We start from the raw sequence: 17947 nt of genomic DNA, 5'->3' as shown, positions 1-17947 counted from the left end.
CATGTGGGCTCTGTAGTTGTGGCATGTGGGCTCAGTGGTTGCGGCGCGCAGGTTTAGTTGCCCCGCGGCATTTGTGATCTTATTTCTCCGAACAGGGATCGAACCCACGTCCCCTGCATTGCAAGGAAGATTCTTAACCACTGGACCACCAGGGAAGTCCCAATAAATATGGATGTCTTTCTGTTTATTTGTGTCTTCTTCAGTTTCTTTCAGCAGTGTCTTGTAGTTTTCAGTGTGCAAGTCTTTTGCTTTTCTGGTTAAGTTTATTCCTAAATATTTTATCTTTTTTGATGCTATGGTAAGTGGGATTGTTTACTTAATTTCTGTTTCATATTGTTCATTGTTAGTGTGTAGAAATGCAAGTGATTTTGTGATTTGATTTTGTATCCAGCAACTTTGCTATATTTGTTCTAACAGTGTTTTCTGTGGAATCTGTGGGGTTTTCTACATATAAGATTATGTCATCTGTGGAGAGAGATCATTTTACTTCCTCCTTTCCAATCTGGATGCCTTTTATTTCTTTTTCTTGCCTAATTGATCTGTCTAGGGCTCCCAGTACTGTATTGAATAGAAGTGGCAAGAGTGGGCATCCTTGTCTTGTTCCTGATCTTCAAGGGAAAACTTTCAGTGTTTCACCATTGAGTATGATGTTAGCTGTGGGCTTTTCATATATGGCCTTTATTATGTTGAGGTAGTTTCCTTCTATCCCTAGTTGGTTGAGTATATTACCTCTTGCCCAGACTATTAGAATAGTTGAGTAGCTTGTCTTCCTGCCTTCTGTGCTCCCTAATGTCTCCAAACTGCAGAGAGTGTAGAAAGAGCCTGGGGGATTAGAACCAGCCACCATGAGGGAAGCTGGAGTATAGGGTGTGGGCAAGCAGCACGTGACCTGATGCTTTCCCCCTAGGAGCCAGGGGAGCAGAGAGCTGTGGGGTGAGAGGGGCCTCCCTTCCCTCTAGTCCCGCAAAGTCGCTATCCCTCAAGCCCCGTGCCTCAGGAGCATCCTGTCCCCCACAGACCCTTTGGTCATGCTTCTGTGGCTCCAGTAGCCCCGCCCCTAATCCCCTCTTGTCCAGACTTTCCAGCCCCTGTCCCTGCCCCACAGTCAGATCTGGGTCCAGAACCTTGCCTTACTTACTTTCAGCACCATGGGAGGAGGATGAGATCCGCAGGGACCGAGTGGAGCCCCAGAGTGTGTCCCTGTCATGGCGGGAGCCCATCCCCGCTGGAGCCCCTGGGGCCAACGGCACGGAGTATGAGATCAGATACTATGAGAAGGTGAGTCGGGGTCTGGGAGGGACCTGGGGCTGCATTCCTGGCTGTGATCTGCCCCACTCACCCGCTGGCTTCCTTCTCTTCATAAGCACCTCCCAGCAGAAGTCCTTCTTACTTTCTTTCAAAACATTTCCACAGGCCCCCTCAGGGGCCTCCCCAGCCGGGGTTTCTTCCTGTCCTCTCCTCACCATGGACCCCACTGCTCTCCCTCTTTCCCCACGTCTCCATTCATCACTGGTCATCAAGTCCATTTTCACCACTTCTGCCTAGTGTGTACAGTTGACAAGAAGCCTTCTCTGGGGGCTGATCCAGATTTTGTGTGGTGGAATCATGTACCTACAATTTGCAATCCTTTTAAGAAAAAGAATGCAGAGATACATTGTTTCAAATTTTACAGAAAGGTACCACGGTGGGAGCACACTAGGTCATGGGACCCCCGTGTTGGTAAACGTTTAGCAGCCAGCTCTGCAGAACAATGAACGTGTGCAATATTATTATAATTTTGCTGACGTGAGGAATGTGTAACCCATCATTTACAAATAAGAATAGAAAATATACAGCGATCCTTATTGTGAACTCCATATCGCCAATTGGTTCCATAGGATACTTCTTGCTGATTTTTGCTGACCTCTTGCATCTGTTGTCATCTGTGGTTGCAGCCCAACCATGGTTTGGCGAGTGGAGTTACATCCGGGTCCGCTGTCTCTTTTCCGCATAAGTTAATAAACTTATGAATTTAAATTCAAACTGTTTGAATTTGACATGTAATCTGCCGTTAAACTCTTTCTCACCTTGGTGCCAATTGCGAAACCTCGCTTTCAACTTAGCACTACATGTGTCAGGACTTCACTCCCTCCTCAGTGACTCCAGGGAGTTCTTTGCTGAATCAGTCAAAGATTTTGAGTACGAGAAGTCTGGAGAGCTGTGAGTTGAGAGACAGAGACAGAGAGAGAAAGACAGAGAGAGAAAGAGAGTTGGGGGCTTTCAGCATAGAGATAGTAGCTGAAGCCAAGGGAGCAGAAGGGATGACCAAGGGAGCGGGGCATGAATGAGAAGAGAAGTCAGGGCAGAGCTCTGGGGATCCCTGATGTCTAGGAGACCGCGGCGAAGGTCACTGGGAAGGAGCGAGGCACGCAGCAGTTGCTTAGAAAGGGCTCCTTGAACTGACACTCGGGGATCACAGCATAGATACAGTCCCAGCACTGAGCTGGGTGGATGCTTCCAGGCCCTTAGGGAGTTTGAAGTTGCTGGGAACAAAAACCCTTGAGAAGAGGAGCCAGTACCAAAGGCCTGTGTTTGAAAGCCTTCAGGAACGTCTCACGGAGCCCGATGGCCAGAAGTGTGGCTGGTGTCACGAGCTCCTCGCGCCGACTTCTCTCTGTGCACCAGCTCCACCTCCTCTGCGGGGGCCTTGCTCCTAGCACCTGGCAGCTGCGAGGCTGGCAGCCTTGCCCCTTTCCCCCTCCCCACCCCGAGCCTGTCCCGTCTCATAGGTCATGCAGTCATTGCGCTGTCTTTCGGTGGTTTGTTCAAATGCCCGGAAGGGAGATTCTGATTGGCCCAGCTTGGATCAGAGTCTTCCCTGATTCCTGAATACCATGGCCCTAGAGCTGGGGCCACAGGTATAGGGGAGGTGCACCTCTGGGGGCTGTGAGTGTGGCAGGGGCTCTAATAAGGGGGTGTGGGCAGAGACAAAATAATGGTGGCATGTCCAGCAGGTACCATTATCAGATGTGTTGGGGGCAGGACGAGGTAGAGCACAGAGCACGGGACCTGAGGGAATCGAGAAGGTGTCACCCCAACCCTTCTTTGATGTGAGCCTCACCTGTTAAAGGAGATAGGAATGCTGCTGTGAGGACTGTAGGAAGTTGGCTCCTATAGGGTCTAGCCCAGCAGCGGGCAGTGAGTGGACCGTTGCTGGGGGCCGTGGGAGAGCCTCTCTACCCCTCTGAGCCCTATTCCTTATCTGTGAATCCATGCCTTGCAGGACATTGTGAAAGTCCGATGTCAAGGGGAAGGAAAATGTGTGGATCCGACAAGGGCCGAGCAGGTGTCAGGCCCTTGTCTTCTTCTTTCCTCTGAGGGGTCAGGTGCAGCTCACCCTCTGGACTGCCAGGCCCTGATGCCCTTCATTCTAGCATCCCTTTGAAGGCCAGCATCTTCTCTAAAGTTTCTCTTACTTGGAGGTGGGGCTGTTCTCAGCCACAAGTACCACCGAGTAGGGGTGGGAGCTCGTGGTGGAGAAAGGGGCTGGTGATCCTATGGAAGAAAGCTGTGGGATCTCCCCAAGACAAGTGGAGTTATTCCACCAGCCCAGGTTCCTCCCTACTTCTTCCCCCCGACATTCTCCCAGGAGCATGGGGCCCGCCCTGGGTCTGGGCCTCACTTCTCGGTCCCTCCCCAGGGTCAGAGTGAGCAGACTTACTCCACGGTGAAGACAGGGGAGCCTGCGGTCACCGTCACCAACCTCAAGCCGGCTACCCGCTACGTCTTTCAGATCCGGGCGGCTTCCCCGGGGCCCTCCTGGGAGACCCAGAGCTTCAACCCCAGCATTGAAGTGCAGACCCCGGGGGAGGGTAAGTGATGTGTCAAGTGAAGAGAAAACCCAGCCCGGGACTGGAGCAGGGAGGCAAATTGGGGCGGGGCGGGGGGGGGCGTTATCTGTGCAATGAAGGGAACCTGCAGAACAGTTCAGTCACAACCTAATTAATGGATGAATTCGGTTGGACTTCCCTGGCGGTTCAGTGGTTAAGACTTTGCGATTCTACTGCAGGGCGCACGGTGGAACTGGTGGGAGAACTAAGATCCTACGTGCTGCTCAGTGTGGCCAAAAAAAAAAAAAAAAGCATGAATTTGGAATCCAACAACTAGTGGCTTACATTGGGTACCTGTCCTGGAGGAACTCACAGGGGAGGGGCCCATGAACAACTATAACCCAGGTCTCAGCTGGTGTCTCCCTGCCCCCCAGAACCTCCCACGTCTCGTGGAAACATCCTGTGCCCTCTCCAAGATTCTTCTCTTTGCTTGGGAGAAATTTTTGTCTCCTGGTCACTTCTTGCCATTGACTGCTAAGTTCTTGTTCCCATCCTGCTGCTTTGTCGCTGCCGTGATACAGACTCAAACGTGGGCCCCCATCCCTCTTCCCACTAGGCCTTACAGTGTGAAGCAGAGGGGTGAGGCCCAGCTCACCCTCACCATCCTAGCATCCAACCTTCCCTGAGGGTTGGGGCACACGAAGGGAGCTGCACCTGCAGCGGTAAACAAAACAAAACACCGGGAGAAGTGGTTAGGATTCGGCACGTTCATTGCCAGGGCCTGGGTTCAATCTCTGGTCAGGGAACTAAGACCTCATGAGCTGCGTAGTGCGGCCCAAAACAAACAGAAAAACACCAGGAGAATTGTACGCTTTCAATGGGTGAATTGTACGGTATGAGAATAATTTCTCAATAACGCTCTTATCAAAACAGAAGCTGAACATCAGATATGCCCAATCCTAACGCAGCTCCAGCTCCTCGGCATGGTGTGGCGCTACCCCCTCTTCCCTTGGCTTCCCTCCCCTGGTTCCTCTTCTCCCCACCCACCCCCAGTCCCCCTCCTGATGCGCGCAGAGCGTTTAGCGCTCTCTTTTGTTGTTCTCCTGCTGCTACCCCAGCCCTCAGGATCTCACCTCTATCTACCCGAGCAGCTCACGCAAGTATTTTCCCGGACAAAGGCAGTTCCCCCTAAGAGGCATCCTGGCACCAGCTGTCTAGATAATAATTCTTTCCAACCTGCTACATGAGTCTAATCCAAGATAGGAAGAGTTCTGAGCCCAAAGGGAGGTGGAGATAAAATGTGGAGGGAGTTTGAGTTCTGGGAAAGGAAAACAGCACTTCTTGCTCGAACGCCTGTGTCTCTGCCAGACCTCGGCCAGGTGCTGGCAAGAGATTAGAGCCGTGTCTTGAAGGCTGGGGAACGTCTGAGTGTGTGGAGGTGGGCAGGGAAGGCGTTTTGGGTAGAGGAAGCCATCAGAACAAAGGCTCGCGGGTTTGGCTGGAGTGGGTGTGGCTGGAGTGGGTGTGGCAGAGGGCGGGAGCTGGGAGCCGGTAGCTGAAGAGGGCTGATGCCTTCCCTTAATTTGGTGCTTCTTAGTTGGTAGATACGCTGCTCAGCTTCCGGGCAGCCTCCTTTGCTGTGGCCCTGGCTGTGGGGAGTGGTTCCCCAATCTGCAGAGTACTTTTTCCAGTGAGCTGTGACCCCAAATCAGGATCACGAGGAAGGACCATGCTTCACCGCAGTATTAGTTACCCGTTGCTCTGTAGCAAATTACCCCCAAAACTCAGCGGCCAAAAACAACAGATGTTTATTATCTCATGGTTTCCTTGGGTCAGGAATATGGGCAAGGCTTAGCTGGGCGCCACCTGTCTCAGGTCTCTCAAAGGATGCAAGCAAGGTGTCCTCTGGGGCTGCGGTCATCTCCAGGCTTACCTGGGGCAGAGTGGGGAGCGGGTGTCTGCCCCCCTGCTTGGGCTCTTGCTGGCTGTCTGTGGGAGGCAGGCATATGCCTCCTGGGCTTCTCCAAGGGCTATTTATAACCCAGCAACTAGATTCTTCCAGAGACTGAGAGAGAGAGAGAGAGAGAGAGAGAGAGAGAGAGAGAGAGAGCGAGCGAGCGCAAGAAGGCACCCGAGACAGAAGCCAGTCTCTTGTAACCTAATCATGGAGGTGACATCCCATCACTTTTGTTGTATTCTGTTCATGAGAAGCAAGTGACTATGTTCCGCCCACACTCAAGGGGAGGGAACACCAGGAGGGGGCGAACCCAGGAGGGCCATCTCAGAGGCTGCGGACCACAACCACTTTTAGCTCCATCCTCAGTTTCCGCGTCCACATGGATACTTCATTTCAAACAGTCCTTGGCAACTCCACTGCCTGCTGCCACCAGCTGGACCCTGGACCCAGTTCCCCATCTCTGAAAATGTGGGCTCTGAAATCTGCTCTTTGACCCTGACCTTGTTGGCCTCTAACTCTTCCTTCCTCTTCTATCCCTCTTCCTCACTTGCTCTGTGACATCCTAATAGCAGCTCTTGGGATCTGACCTCATCTCCCAGGCTCTCAGCCCCTCCTGTCCCCACAATCATCTCTCCCCAGTGAGCACAGATTCTCCCGGCAGAAACATGCCCCACCTCTGCCGGCCCTCATTCCCCGGACATCGTGCTGCACCTGCCCCGCTAGTCCCCAGGCTTGGCTGTCCTCCTCTGTCCCTCGCCAAGGCTGCCTGCAGAGTTGTATTTTTCTAATCTCAGTTTAGTCTTCAGGGCTGCATAGCATTTTCCCCGTTCTTGTCACGTCTCTCAAACACCTCCCCTCTCTCCCCGCTCCCGAGCCAGCAGATCCCCTCACTCCTCTCCCTGTGGGCAGGAACTCTGTCTATCGCTTGAGCTCCCTGTTACCCTCGGGATATCCTGGCTCATACTGGCCTAGCATTCAAGGACCTTCCGGTTCTGTCTCCTCCCCCAGCTCCCTTCACCCTCCTGCCCTCCAGCTTCATACCTTCATATCTTGCATCTGCATCTCTGCCTCCAGGCAGTCTGTTTTCCAGCCACATGGGATGACTTGCCGTTTTCCAGACCCAGCAGGTGCATCTAAGCATCATCAACAACCCTTTCAATCTTCCAGGTCCAGTGCAGATGACGCCTTTTCTACAAACCTTCCTCGCTGGCTTTAGGAAGAAATTATCATGCCTCTGCTCAGCTCTGCTCATTCATGTCTCTGTTTTTTTTCATTCTACAGTTAAGATTTTTCATTTCTGTCTCCCGCACTGGTCGGTACACCCCTCCAGAGCTGGGATTTTGGCTCATCCATTGCTATCTCCCCAGAACTAGTGCCAGCCTGGCGCACATGTTGGATGGATGGATGGATGGGGCTGAGGGCCTGGCTCTTCCCCTGGGGAAATAGTTCAAAGCAGAGGCTTTAGGAATCAGGTTCGAATCTTAGGTTCACTGTTCGTTAGCTGTGTGACCTTGGGCAAATTACACAACTTTTCTCAGTGTCAGTTTCCTCAGCTATAAAATGGAAACAGTAACACCTTACTGGCTTGGACCACTTAGTCTTGAATGGAGCAAGTGTGCATTAAATGGTAACTCATCATTTTTGCTGGTGACACTTCCGGATGGGGGCTGGGGAGCTTGGATGCGAGGCCACCCCCCTGCAGAGCTACCTTCCTTGTGCATCAGAAAGGCAAAAAGGGAGGCCTGGGCCTGCCTATCTGGATGCCTGCTCCTCTCTCTCAGAGCTGGGCTGCAGTGGAAGTGCCTTGCCCTGGGAAAGGAGGAAGCTCCAGGTGCCACTGTGGCTGGTGGGGCTGCCTTGGTCCCTTGCCGCCGGGAGGCCGGGCCGAGTGCGGAGGTGCTGTGGGAATCCTGCTGTGGGGTGAGGACAGGAGTCTGTCCTGGAGCTTCCCCGGGAGCCTGGTCCTCTGCCTCTCTCAACCTCGTGGTTTCCCTCCCAGTTGCCTCGGGGTCCAAGGACCAGAGCCCCGCAGTCGTCGTCACCATCGTGACCATCTCAGCCCTCCTCGTCCTGGGCTCTGTGATGAGCGTGCTGGCCATTTGGAGGAGGTAAGGTGGCTGGTCCCAGCCTGGATGATGCCTGGTGGGCCGTGTCCCTGCGCACATTCACATGTGCTCACAGGCACTCATGTCTGTATCTGCATTTGCACCTGTGCGGATGTGCACGGGCGAGCACACCGCTGTGTAGATACAGGCGTGGCTGGTGTGGTCCTGGCCTTCCTCCCACCGCCCTGACCCCCTGCTCCTGCAGTCGGCAGCGTGGCAGCCAGCACGGCAGCTAGCTCAGCCGCTCTGGGATGAAGGGGATTTAGCTCCTTAACTCATTAAATGTCAGAAGGCATCGCTGAGGATGGAATCAAGCTCCAGCTGCTCCGCTGTGATTAGGATCCCCCTGAGGCACTCAGAGGCCCCCGGCCCCTGCCCGAAAGGGATCTGGAGGCCCTTCAACACAGGCAAAAGGAAGAAAGGCAGAAATCGTGTGTGTGTGTGTGTGTGTGTGTGTGTGTGTGTGTGTGTGTGTGTGCGCGCGCGCGCGCGCCTGCGCCTGCGTGCAGGGAGAACAGGGAGGGGAACTCATAAACCAGAAACCCCCAACCCCCAGCAGAAGAAGCTGGCAGAGTGGGCAGAGGAAGGGGATGGGAGGAGGGGCAAAGATGTGGAGCTTGGGTCCGGCCCTTTGGCATGCAGCAGAAATCTCATGCATATATATCGCCCTCCTCCCCAGGGCCACAGTCTGCCACATGCAGAGGCACCCGGGTGGGTTCCAGGCTGGGGCTGAGGTCAGCCGACTGGAGGGGCTGGAAAGTCTGCATGTGACAGGCTGGAGTGGGGGGAGCACAGGAGAGGAATGGGCTGGCCCGGGAGCCACACATCAGCATCCTGGAACCGCCTGCGGGCTGGAGGGACCGTGAGCTTTCACTTGGCTCGGAGGGGACTGTTTGCTTGGTCTTGAATAAGGTGCTGAAAGTGACTGAGGAGGAGTGAGTCTGGGAGCCAGCTCTGCCCGGGGCCAGGTGAGTCAGGAAGGCAGGACAGGAGTGGAATCTCCTTCCTCACAGAGCTTAAAGGTCCTTATATGAGACCTGTTGGAAAAGCGGGAATGGACAGGAGCTGAGAGCATCTTGTCCTGGCTGTGAGCTCAGGGTCTCTGGGAGGCAGAAGGAGGAAAGGGGAGAGAGGTGAGCAAGGAGGGCCTCTTCAGGCAGACCCTACAGAACAGGGGCAGCTGCCCAGCAGCTCCTCGGAGACAGATGCACCAGAGCAGGCAGCGTAAGCCAGGGGTGGATTTCAAAACCTGCTCAGAATCAAACGGCACCAAAACGAGAATCTCCCTGGCCTAGCGCTGATGTGCAGAGAGGCACTCATCTCCAGCACGTGTGTCCCAGCTTTGCAGACGGTAACACCTCCCTCAGCCGTCTCCTCCTCTCACAGTCTCTGCGGTATCCGCTCTGTGCGGCGGGCTCCTTACCTCCGCTTTCCCTCCCCAGTCCATCTTGCGTCACCCAGTGGGAGCTTCTCATTTTCTCTGCCACCACTCCTCCAGCCACTCAGCCTTGCCCCCTTCATCCCTCGTTACCTCTCCCAGGTGTTCCCCTCATTCATGGAAGTCCTGTTCCCGTGCTGGATGACTTCAGTAGCCATTGGAGGACCTGCCCCACCCCTCGGCCTCTGGGTTCTTTGACTCCCTTGTTTCCGCGGACCTTCTCTCCTGTTCCATCTCAGCTGCCCTCTCCCACCTCCTGACGTGGACCTGGCCATCACCCCAAACACTGACACCAGTTCTGCTTTTGCCCTGCAGACTCCCCGTCCTTGCAGCTCGCTCCCTCAGCCATGTCTGCTGCACCTGCCCTTTAACAGCAACTTTAACCCCTCAACTTCTTGCCCCCAAGTCTACACACCTGCCTATCTCTGCATCCATCCTCCCCCTCCTTTTGCTCTAGAGGAGGTGCCACTCTCCCGGCCAGGATCTTCTACCTGTGACCATACTTCCTACCATCTCAGGAACCCATTACTATTGATAATGTCCACTTCTTCCCCACGATAGCTAACATTTATTTAGTGCTTAGTAAGCTCTTGGCACCAGTGTGATCAGGCACGGATGTCTTTATCCTGATCTTATTAAAGAGAAATCCCAGCCACCTGGTCCCACAGACAGTGAGTGGACCACCTAGGGAGCCGGTCGTCAGATTCCAGAGCCCATGCTGGCGACCGCCATCATGACCACTCCAGACTACAGGACAGCCTCCTCTTTCCCACTGGTATCGAAACGTGGTCATCTCTCTCCAGTCTCCCCTAACCCCTCCTCCTAGAGCCTTCACGTGACCTCGGGCCTCTGCTCCACTTTTTCTTTCCTTGCTTCCTGTGATATCGCCCGCCACCTCCCCCCACCCCTGCCCCCGATTTCCCTTCTGTTTCCCTCCAGTTTCTCTGGTGGTTCTTTCATGATCTCCTCCATGGCATCCTTCTCCTCTACCCAATTTTTAAATGGTGGGGGTCCTCAGACTTGTTCCCTGTCCCACTTCTCAGGCTCCCTCCTCTCCCTGGGCAATACCCCCAGCTCCAGAACTTGTATCTCCAGAGCACACCTCTGCCAAACTCCAGACACACACATAGCAAACTCCCTGCTCATTGATTGTCCCTGCTTTTACCAGAGGCCCTGCAAACTCAAATGTCTAAATGAGAACTCCCGATCTCAGGAACTGGTACACCCCACACCCTGCTGGGCAAGCTGGAATCCGAGTTGTTCCAACCTTCCCCCCTCCCTTTCTGCCTTCCAGCTATCTCCAAGCCCTGTGGCCCTGTCACCTAAATGTGACTTGAGTCCTCTTACTTTTCTCCGAGTCCATGGTCACCACATAGCCCGAGCCACTGCCATCTCCCGCGGGGACACAGCAGCAGCTGGGGTGATCTTCCTAAAATGCAAATTGAACCTTGGCTCAAAACCCCCCAGGGGGTTCTGGGGCCTCTCCTCTGCCCCCAGAATAAGACCAAAGTCTTTATCTGGGCCTGCAAGGCCCTGCCTCAGGGGGCCCCAGATGCCAGCCTGTGGCTCTGTTGATCATGATGCAGTCCTTTGGTCCATGGCTGCCTCTGTCTCAGGAAGCCATCCTTGACGGCCCCGGCCACATCAGATCCATCTGTGAGGTGCTCCCCATGGCGCACCACCCTTCTTTGCTTGGACCTGTGAGTGGGCTTGTGGTTCCTTCTCAATGTTTATTTTCTTGACTAGACACAAGCTCTGCCTGTTTTGTTAGCTGTAGGCAGGGGGGCAGCTTGGGCTTGAAGTCAGGGCATGGATTTGGGTGCCTCTGGAGTTGCAAGAATACACTGTGTCTCAGAGTGAAAATAACTAGGAATGCGGAGGCGGGTGAGGGGTTAGGTCTGGGGCTAGGATTGTGTGTGTGATGTGGGGAGAAGCTTTCAGACCAGCAGGACAAGAAGGCCCCTCCCCTGGGGCACAGACCTTATCCTTTTGGAGGAACAGAGAGGTGCCGCCCTGGGTGCTGGTGAGATGGGAAGGGCTGGGACAGCCTGGCTCAAAGAATGACTACGGACCCCCTCGACCCCCAACCCCCTACCCCAGGACCTGCAGCTATGGCAAAGGAGGTCGGGATGCCCATGATGAGGAGGAGCTGTATTTCCACTGTGAGTTGTCTGGGCCTGACGCGGAGCGGGGCGGGGCGGGCACCCCCCTACCTTACCCCTCAATCCTCTTCCTTGCTGCCATTGCATAACCCCCACTCCTCCAGTCGTGGAGGCCCCTTATCCCACCCCCCTCTCTTTCCCTGCGTTCCCAGTCAAAGTCCCAACTCGCCGCACATTCGTGGATCCCCAGAGCTGTGGGGACCCGCTGCTGGCTGTTCATCTGTTTGCCAAGGAGCTGGATGCGAAAAGCGTCACGCTGGAGAGGAGCCTTGGAACAGGCAAGCTAGGCACCCCGGAAGCCTTGTCCGTTGGGAAGCCCCGCCTCCGCCCCCACCCAGCCGTCTCTAGAAGCCTGTCCTCCACCCTACCCCGCCTCTATCCTGTAAGCCCCGCCTCCGCCCCGCCCACTAGAAGCCCCTCCTTCACCCCACCCGTCTCTATCCTGTAAGCCCGCCTCCACCCCAAGTCCCGCCCCCATTTCTGGAGGCCCCGCCTCTACCCAGTCCCCACCCTGTCCAGGAAGCGCCCCCTCCACATCAAGCTGGACCTCCGTCCACCAGGATCCAGGGAAGGAGGTGGCAGAGGAGTCTGTGGCCCTGCCTTCCTACCCTTGGCCTGTCCCCAAGGTCAGAATTCTCTCCATTCAGGCCCTTTCAGAGCTGGCTCTGCAGACTGCCACTGGCAGAAGTTTGGTCCCAGGCCTTCAAGGGACGATGGGGAGGGGCCTTTGCAAGCTTGGGGACCAGGCATACCTGAGTTCTAGTCCTGGCTCTACCACTGACCAGCTGTGTGACCAGGGGTACGTCCCTTTTCCGCTTTGAGCCTCAGTTTCTCATCTGTTAAATGGGCATGATATTTGCCTCAGACAGAGCTGATGTGGGGGCTTTCCAGCACTCAGCCCAGGGCCGGGTTCACAGTGGGTGCGTGCTCTCTAACGGTCAGTCCCCTCGCTTCCTTTTTTCCTGTCTGCAAACCCTCAGCCCCTGCACTAAGGGAGTGCTTTCACCAGGAGCCTGACACTCTTCCCTGGCGCTGTCAGCAGACTCGCTGGGTAGAGACCAGAAAGGGGCAGCGTGGCAGAATAGGTGTCATCGTTACCCTTCCTGGGTCACCCTGCGCCTCTGGTGTGCTGGCATGTGCAGCGTCCTCTCTTTGAGGCTTTGGAATTTCCCGCTGAAGCAGGCAGGGAGGACTTCCCATTTCACAGAGGAGAAAACTGGGGCCAAAAGAGGGAAAGAGCAGAAGCCCATGTCACACGGCTGGTACTCAGTTTACCAGGATTTGAAATCAGGAGACCCGAGTCCCATGATCCAGAAGCGGCTTTCTCCTCGGCTCACCCTGCCCAGGTTGGCCGAGGGAGCGGCCTCCGGGGGGTGTCTGAGGTGCCTTTTCCCCCCAGGGCGGTTTGGGGAGCTGTGCTTCGGCTGCCTGCAGCTTCCGGGCCGCCAGGAGCTCCCCGTGGCCGTGCACACGCTGAGGGAGGGCTGCTCCGACTTGCAGAGGCTCAGCTTCCTGGCCGAGGCCCTCACCTTGGGCCAGTTCGACCACAGCCATGTGGTGCGGCTGGAGGGCGTCGTCACCCGAGGTAGGGCCCATGCTGCACCAGTGTGGGAGGAGATGATGGGGTGGGAGGTGGAGGTGTGCCGTGCCCCCAGGCCCTCTGCTCAGTCACGAGAGGGAGCCCTGACGCTGCCCACCATGGAGAGAAGGGCTCAGCCCTCCTTCACTGACTCTGGGTGGCCTCTCGGACCCTGCGTGATCTTTGGGCGTGTGGTGACACTCGGTGGGGTTGGCTCACTTGAACCTTCAGAGTGATCGCCCTCAGCTAACTTGGTGCAGATCCTCACCTTGGCCTTTGTTCCCCTCAGACGACACCTCTTTTGTTCTTCAGCACAGAGGGTCCTGGGCTGGGCAGGAGGGTGGCAAGACTCAGGGAGCTTGGCCTTGGTTCTGGCCTTCTTGGAGGGGTCTGGGGCCCAGGTGGGGGAGCACATGTGCTCACAGAGGGCAGCAGGCACTTTAGCGTGTGTTCCCCTCCGTGGGTACAGGAAGCACCTTGATGATCGTTACTGAGTACATGAGCCATGGGGCCCTGGACGGCTTCCTCAGGGTGAGTGGCCTGGGCCCTGCGGGGAACTGATGACCGTGATATTCTTGGTCCCTCACTTTTCCCTTTGGTGGGACTTGGGCTTGGCCTCATTCCCTATAAAGATGACCACTGGCCAGGCTGACCTGGCAGGTCACATGGCAAACTGAAGCCCAGAGAGGGCCAGTTGACTTCCCCGGGGTCACCCAGCAACAGGGGAAGCGAGAGTGCAGCCTGGCCTCGCTCTCCTCCTCTCACAGCGGCACGAGGGCCAGCTGGTGACTGTGCAGCTGATGGGGATGCTGCCCGGCCTGGCGTCGGCCATGAAGTATCTGTCGGAAATGGGCTACGTCCACCGGGGCCTGGCGGCCCGCCGGGTGCTAGTCAGCAGCGACCTCATCTGCAAGATCTCCGGCTTTGGGCGGGGACCTCGGGACCGAGCAGAGGCTGTCTACACCACCATGGTGAGGAGCCCTTCCCTCGGCAAGCTGCCCTGGAGTCCCCGTCTCCCCACATCCCCCTTCCTGGCTGTGTCAGGGTCACTCCTGCCCCTCCATCCAGTTGTCCATTGCCAGTGTGGGCCTCGCCTAGATGAGCAGCCGGGGAGATGGCAGGGGGGGCTGGATCTGTGGCTCTGCGGGTGGGGAACCCTGGCTGTGTGACCTGGTCCCCTCCTGCCCCTGACCTGCCTGCCTGCCCGCAGAGCGGCCGGAGCCCGGCACTGTGGGCCGCCCCCGAGACGCTTCAGTTTGGCCACTTCAGCTCCGCCAGTGATGTTTGGAGCTTCGGTGTCGTCATGTGGGAGGTGATGGCCTTTGGGGAGCGGCCCTACTGGGACATGTCTGGCCAAGACGTGAGTGACGCCCGTGGCTTCTGCTCCTTGCCTTCTGATCTTGTTGCTCCCTGACCTCTGCCCATTAACCCTTGACCTGTTAGCCCCAGGCCCCTCTTCACTGTCTACTTGCTTCCAGTCCTGCCTGGTCACCACTTGAGCCTTCCTTGGGATGGGGTGAGTGTGTGTATTGGGGGACCTAAAACCTCCTGTCTGCCCGCCACCCCCATGGCCTAGGTGATCAAAGCCGTGGAGGATGGCTTCCGGCTGCCACCCCCCAGGCACTGCCCCTCCCCCCTGCACCGACTGATGCTTGACTGCTGGCAGAAGGACCCAGGTGAGCGGCCCAGGTTCTGCCAGATCCATGGCCTCCTGAGCAAGATGGTGCAGGATCCAGAGCCCCCGACGTGTGCCGACTCTACCTGTGCCAGGTACAGCTGTCACCTCGCGTGTCCCAGGTACATCCCCAGGTATCTCCAACCATACCAGATGTAGCAGAACTCTCACCTGTCCACGAACGCCCCCCCCCGCCACCATGTACAAGTACAGCTGCCCCACCTGTCCTCCCCCACCAGTCCAGGTACGACGACTCACTCAGGTACCCCAGATAGATCTAATACTCCCACCTGCCTTAGGCATGTATAACTTTTCATCTTAGTCACTTCTGCTTGTCCTGGGTTTTGCCCCACGTATCCCAGGTACAGCGACCACATACATAAATGTGGTAATAGTCCTAACATATCTGTAGTTCCAATAAATAAGTGCAATTAGTGTTAGTTGTCCCCAATACCAGTCACTTCCCAAGTTCTCCTAGGGACATCCTACCCTAGACTGTCGCAGACACTCCCTTTACCTGGCTCCTATGCAGCTCACTCTCTGCCAGCCAGAGCATCGTAAACCCGCGCCTGCTCTGAGGTTACCTAGAACCCTGTGTGAGCCAGGCCTGTCGGAGGCTCGGCCATCTTCCCCTCCTCCTGGCCGTTCTCAGACGACCTCTCCTCAGGAGAGTGACCGGGTCTGGGCCCCAGGTCCCTGCTGTCGACTGACCACTGCTCTTCTGCTCCCCAGGCCTCCCACGCCCCTGGCGGACCGTGCCTTCTCCACCTTCCCCTCCTTTGGCTCCGTGGGCGCGTGGCTGGAGGCCCTGGACCTGGGCCGCTACAAGGACAGCTTCGCTGCCGCCGGCTATGGGAGCCTAGAGGCTGTGGCCACCATGACTGCCCAGTGAGTCTAAAGGGCCCGGGGGCCCTGCCCCTGCCAGCATGGGAGGCCCAGCCGGTCCTGATTCCGGTTCCCGGGCTGGGCAGGGGATGGGAGGGACAGCAGAAGGTGGGGAAGAGCCAGCTGGGTCTGACCCGCCCTTCTTCTTCGCAGGGACCTGGTGAGCCTGGGCATCTCATCGGTGGAACACCGGGAGGACCTCCTCAGTGGGATCAGTGCCCTACGGGCCCGGGTGCTCCAGCTGCAGGGCCGGGGGGTGCAGGTGTGAGCGGCCCCACTTTTCCAGGCCAGGACCCCAGGGGGCTCCAGCCCCCAGCCTTGCCCAGGACCCCCGCCAGCTGCACTCCACCCGTGCGGAAGTGAGCTCCCAGAGCTTGTGTGGAGCCCCGGTTTCCTCCATTTCCCCGCCTTCTCCCCCCATTTCCCCCAGTCTGAGCACCTTGGCTGACTCAGTCCCCCTGGAAAAAAGGTTCAAAACCTGGGGAGGATCCCTGAGATAACAGTGGGAGGAAATGCAGGGTCTCCGAGACTAAGGTGGGCAGGGGCAGGGAGGAAGACATAGCTTTAAATGGCCCGATTCATGCCCTTCTGTCTTCCATACCCACTGGGGTCTGGGGCCTACTCCAAAAGGTGCCCCACTTTCCCACAGACCATTGGCCAGCAGGCAGCACAGGTCCCTGATGGATGGGCTCCTGTCAGTGACCACCGCTGCCTGGCCGCCAATCCTGATGGGCCATGGGGCCTCAGTTCCCCGTATTCCAGCTGGGCTCTGTCTGGACACTGGTCCCGAGGCCCAGGCAGGCAAAGGTGGTGCTGAGATCAGGGGCTGGACCCTGAGGGCCCCGGACTTAGGAGCTCATTTCTGCTTCCCCCACCCTTGAGCTGACCATTCAGGGTGAGGGTGAGGTCCCGGTGTTCCCCTAAGGCCCCACTAGGTGCCCCCCACCCCCTTTGCTTTCCTTTTATAAACTCACTGGCCAGGACATCTGGGAAGAGCATGAGGAGAGAAGCTTTCTCCCCGGGGCCCCAAGAGCTTTGCTCCCCAGACTTGGGGGATGATGAAGACATGACTCTCAGAGACGGAGCTTCTCTCTCTAACACGCCGGTCCAACCCTTACCGTACAGGTGGGGAAAACAAGACCTAGTGAGGAGTCAGGGCCAGAGCTGGCGTTGAACCCATGTGCCCAACTCCCGATCCAGAGCCGAGGCTGGCTCTGGAGAGAGTCATTGGTCCTGCCCTGTGTCACCAACACTCTTTCCTGAGGCAGCCCAGGGGTACTCTGAGGTGACCCCCTCTTGCAGGCTCCATCCCCTGCACCCAGCCTCCCGTGGAGTACCTCCTCCCTCTGGCCCCTCTTCTGCGGGGCTTTGGCAGAAGCAGTTGCCCTGAGCTGAGTCCAGAGTTCCTTATCCAGGAAGGCTTCCCGGAGGCGGGGGTGATCGTGAGGCCAGGGCTTTCGTGGCACAGAATGAAGGCAACTGGGTCTGGATAGGGTCACCCCTGACCTATGCCTGCTGTGGTTTGGCTGCGTGTGGGTCGGGTGGGATGGGCTGGGAAGGAGACAAGGGCTACAGGAAGGGGTGAAGGAGACGCAGCCAGCCCTTGGAGGGCCCCGACGAGGCGGGGAGTGAACTCAGGCTCCAGGAACTACTACACGTCCCCCACGGGAGACCTTAGGGCCTGTGGGCCGGACACTCCTGGTGTGTGTATATGGAGGGGTGTCTGGAAAGGTTCCTTGACTGAGAGTCTGACGCATCCATTGAACAGGGCCTTGGAGGAGCTGGGGGAGGACTCTTTCCTTAGGGTTGGTGGAGTTTTCCGCAGGCCAAGACGGAGGGCCTAGGACAAGAGGAATCCAAGCAGAGGGGCCAGCATGGGAAGGAGCCTGGAGGGTGGGAGATGCAGCACATCTCTGGGGAGTGCTCCGTGGTGGGGGACGGTGCCTCTCAGCAGTGCCTTTGGCCTCATTCTGCCAGCAGGGCAGGCGTCCCCCCAGCCCCGCTGTCCATCTCCTGAGCACCTGCCCCAGCTCAGTGTCCTGGGGGGTGCTAGGGGAGGCCGAGATATTTCTTCTACCTTTGACAGAGCTGGAGGGTCCCTTGCCGGTGCCCTCCAGGCCCTGCCCCGTGGGAAGTCTGGAAAGGACATACCAGCATCCTGTGGAGGGAGCCTCATTCCCATCTCCAGCCTCATCAGTCATGCCCTGAAGGTCAGAGTCCCCTCCTCCTCCCCCCCGCCGTTCTGCAGAGTCCCCTGGCTGTGTTGGCAGGACTTCGGTGTCCAGGGTAGACCTCCCTTCCACTGAGGAGTGAGGTCCCAGCATCCTGATGGGTCCC

At 57.0% G+C, this 17947-nt stretch overlaps 1 protein-coding gene across 1 annotated transcript in view; it reads left to right on the top strand.

Moving 5' to 3' along the window:
• EPHA10 (EPH receptor A10) overlaps window positions 1–17119 on the top strand; it is a gene marked incomplete at its 5' end in the record, with an annotated part of 40911 nt that extends 23792 nt beyond the window's left edge. The window contains 12 exons of the mRNA XM_079942154.1: window positions 1145–1278; window positions 3680–3851; window positions 7766–7874; window positions 11410–11471; window positions 11624–11749; window positions 12871–13056; window positions 13520–13581; window positions 13818–14021; window positions 14261–14410; window positions 14627–14820; window positions 15458–15613; window positions 15764–17119. Coding sequence (XP_079798280.1) covers window positions 1145–1278; window positions 3680–3851; window positions 7766–7874; window positions 11410–11471; window positions 11624–11749; window positions 12871–13056; window positions 13520–13581; window positions 13818–14021; window positions 14261–14410; window positions 14627–14820; window positions 15458–15613; window positions 15764–15878 — 1670 coding nt within the window. The 3' untranslated portion in view covers window positions 15879–17119. The remainder of the gene's footprint in view (window positions 1–1144; window positions 1279–3679; window positions 3852–7765; window positions 7875–11409; window positions 11472–11623; window positions 11750–12870; window positions 13057–13519; window positions 13582–13817; window positions 14022–14260; window positions 14411–14626; window positions 14821–15457; window positions 15614–15763) is intronic.
• Window positions 17120–17947: the final 828 nt, after the last annotated feature.

This window comes from Stenella coeruleoalba (assembly GCF_951394435.1).
Source record: "Stenella coeruleoalba genome assembly, chromosome: 1".
In the NCBI taxonomy this organism is placed as follows: domain Eukaryota; kingdom Metazoa; phylum Chordata; class Mammalia; order Artiodactyla; family Delphinidae; genus Stenella; species Stenella coeruleoalba.
Note: the sequence above shows the minus strand (reverse complement) of the source record. Positions and strands in the feature narration are given on the sequence as shown.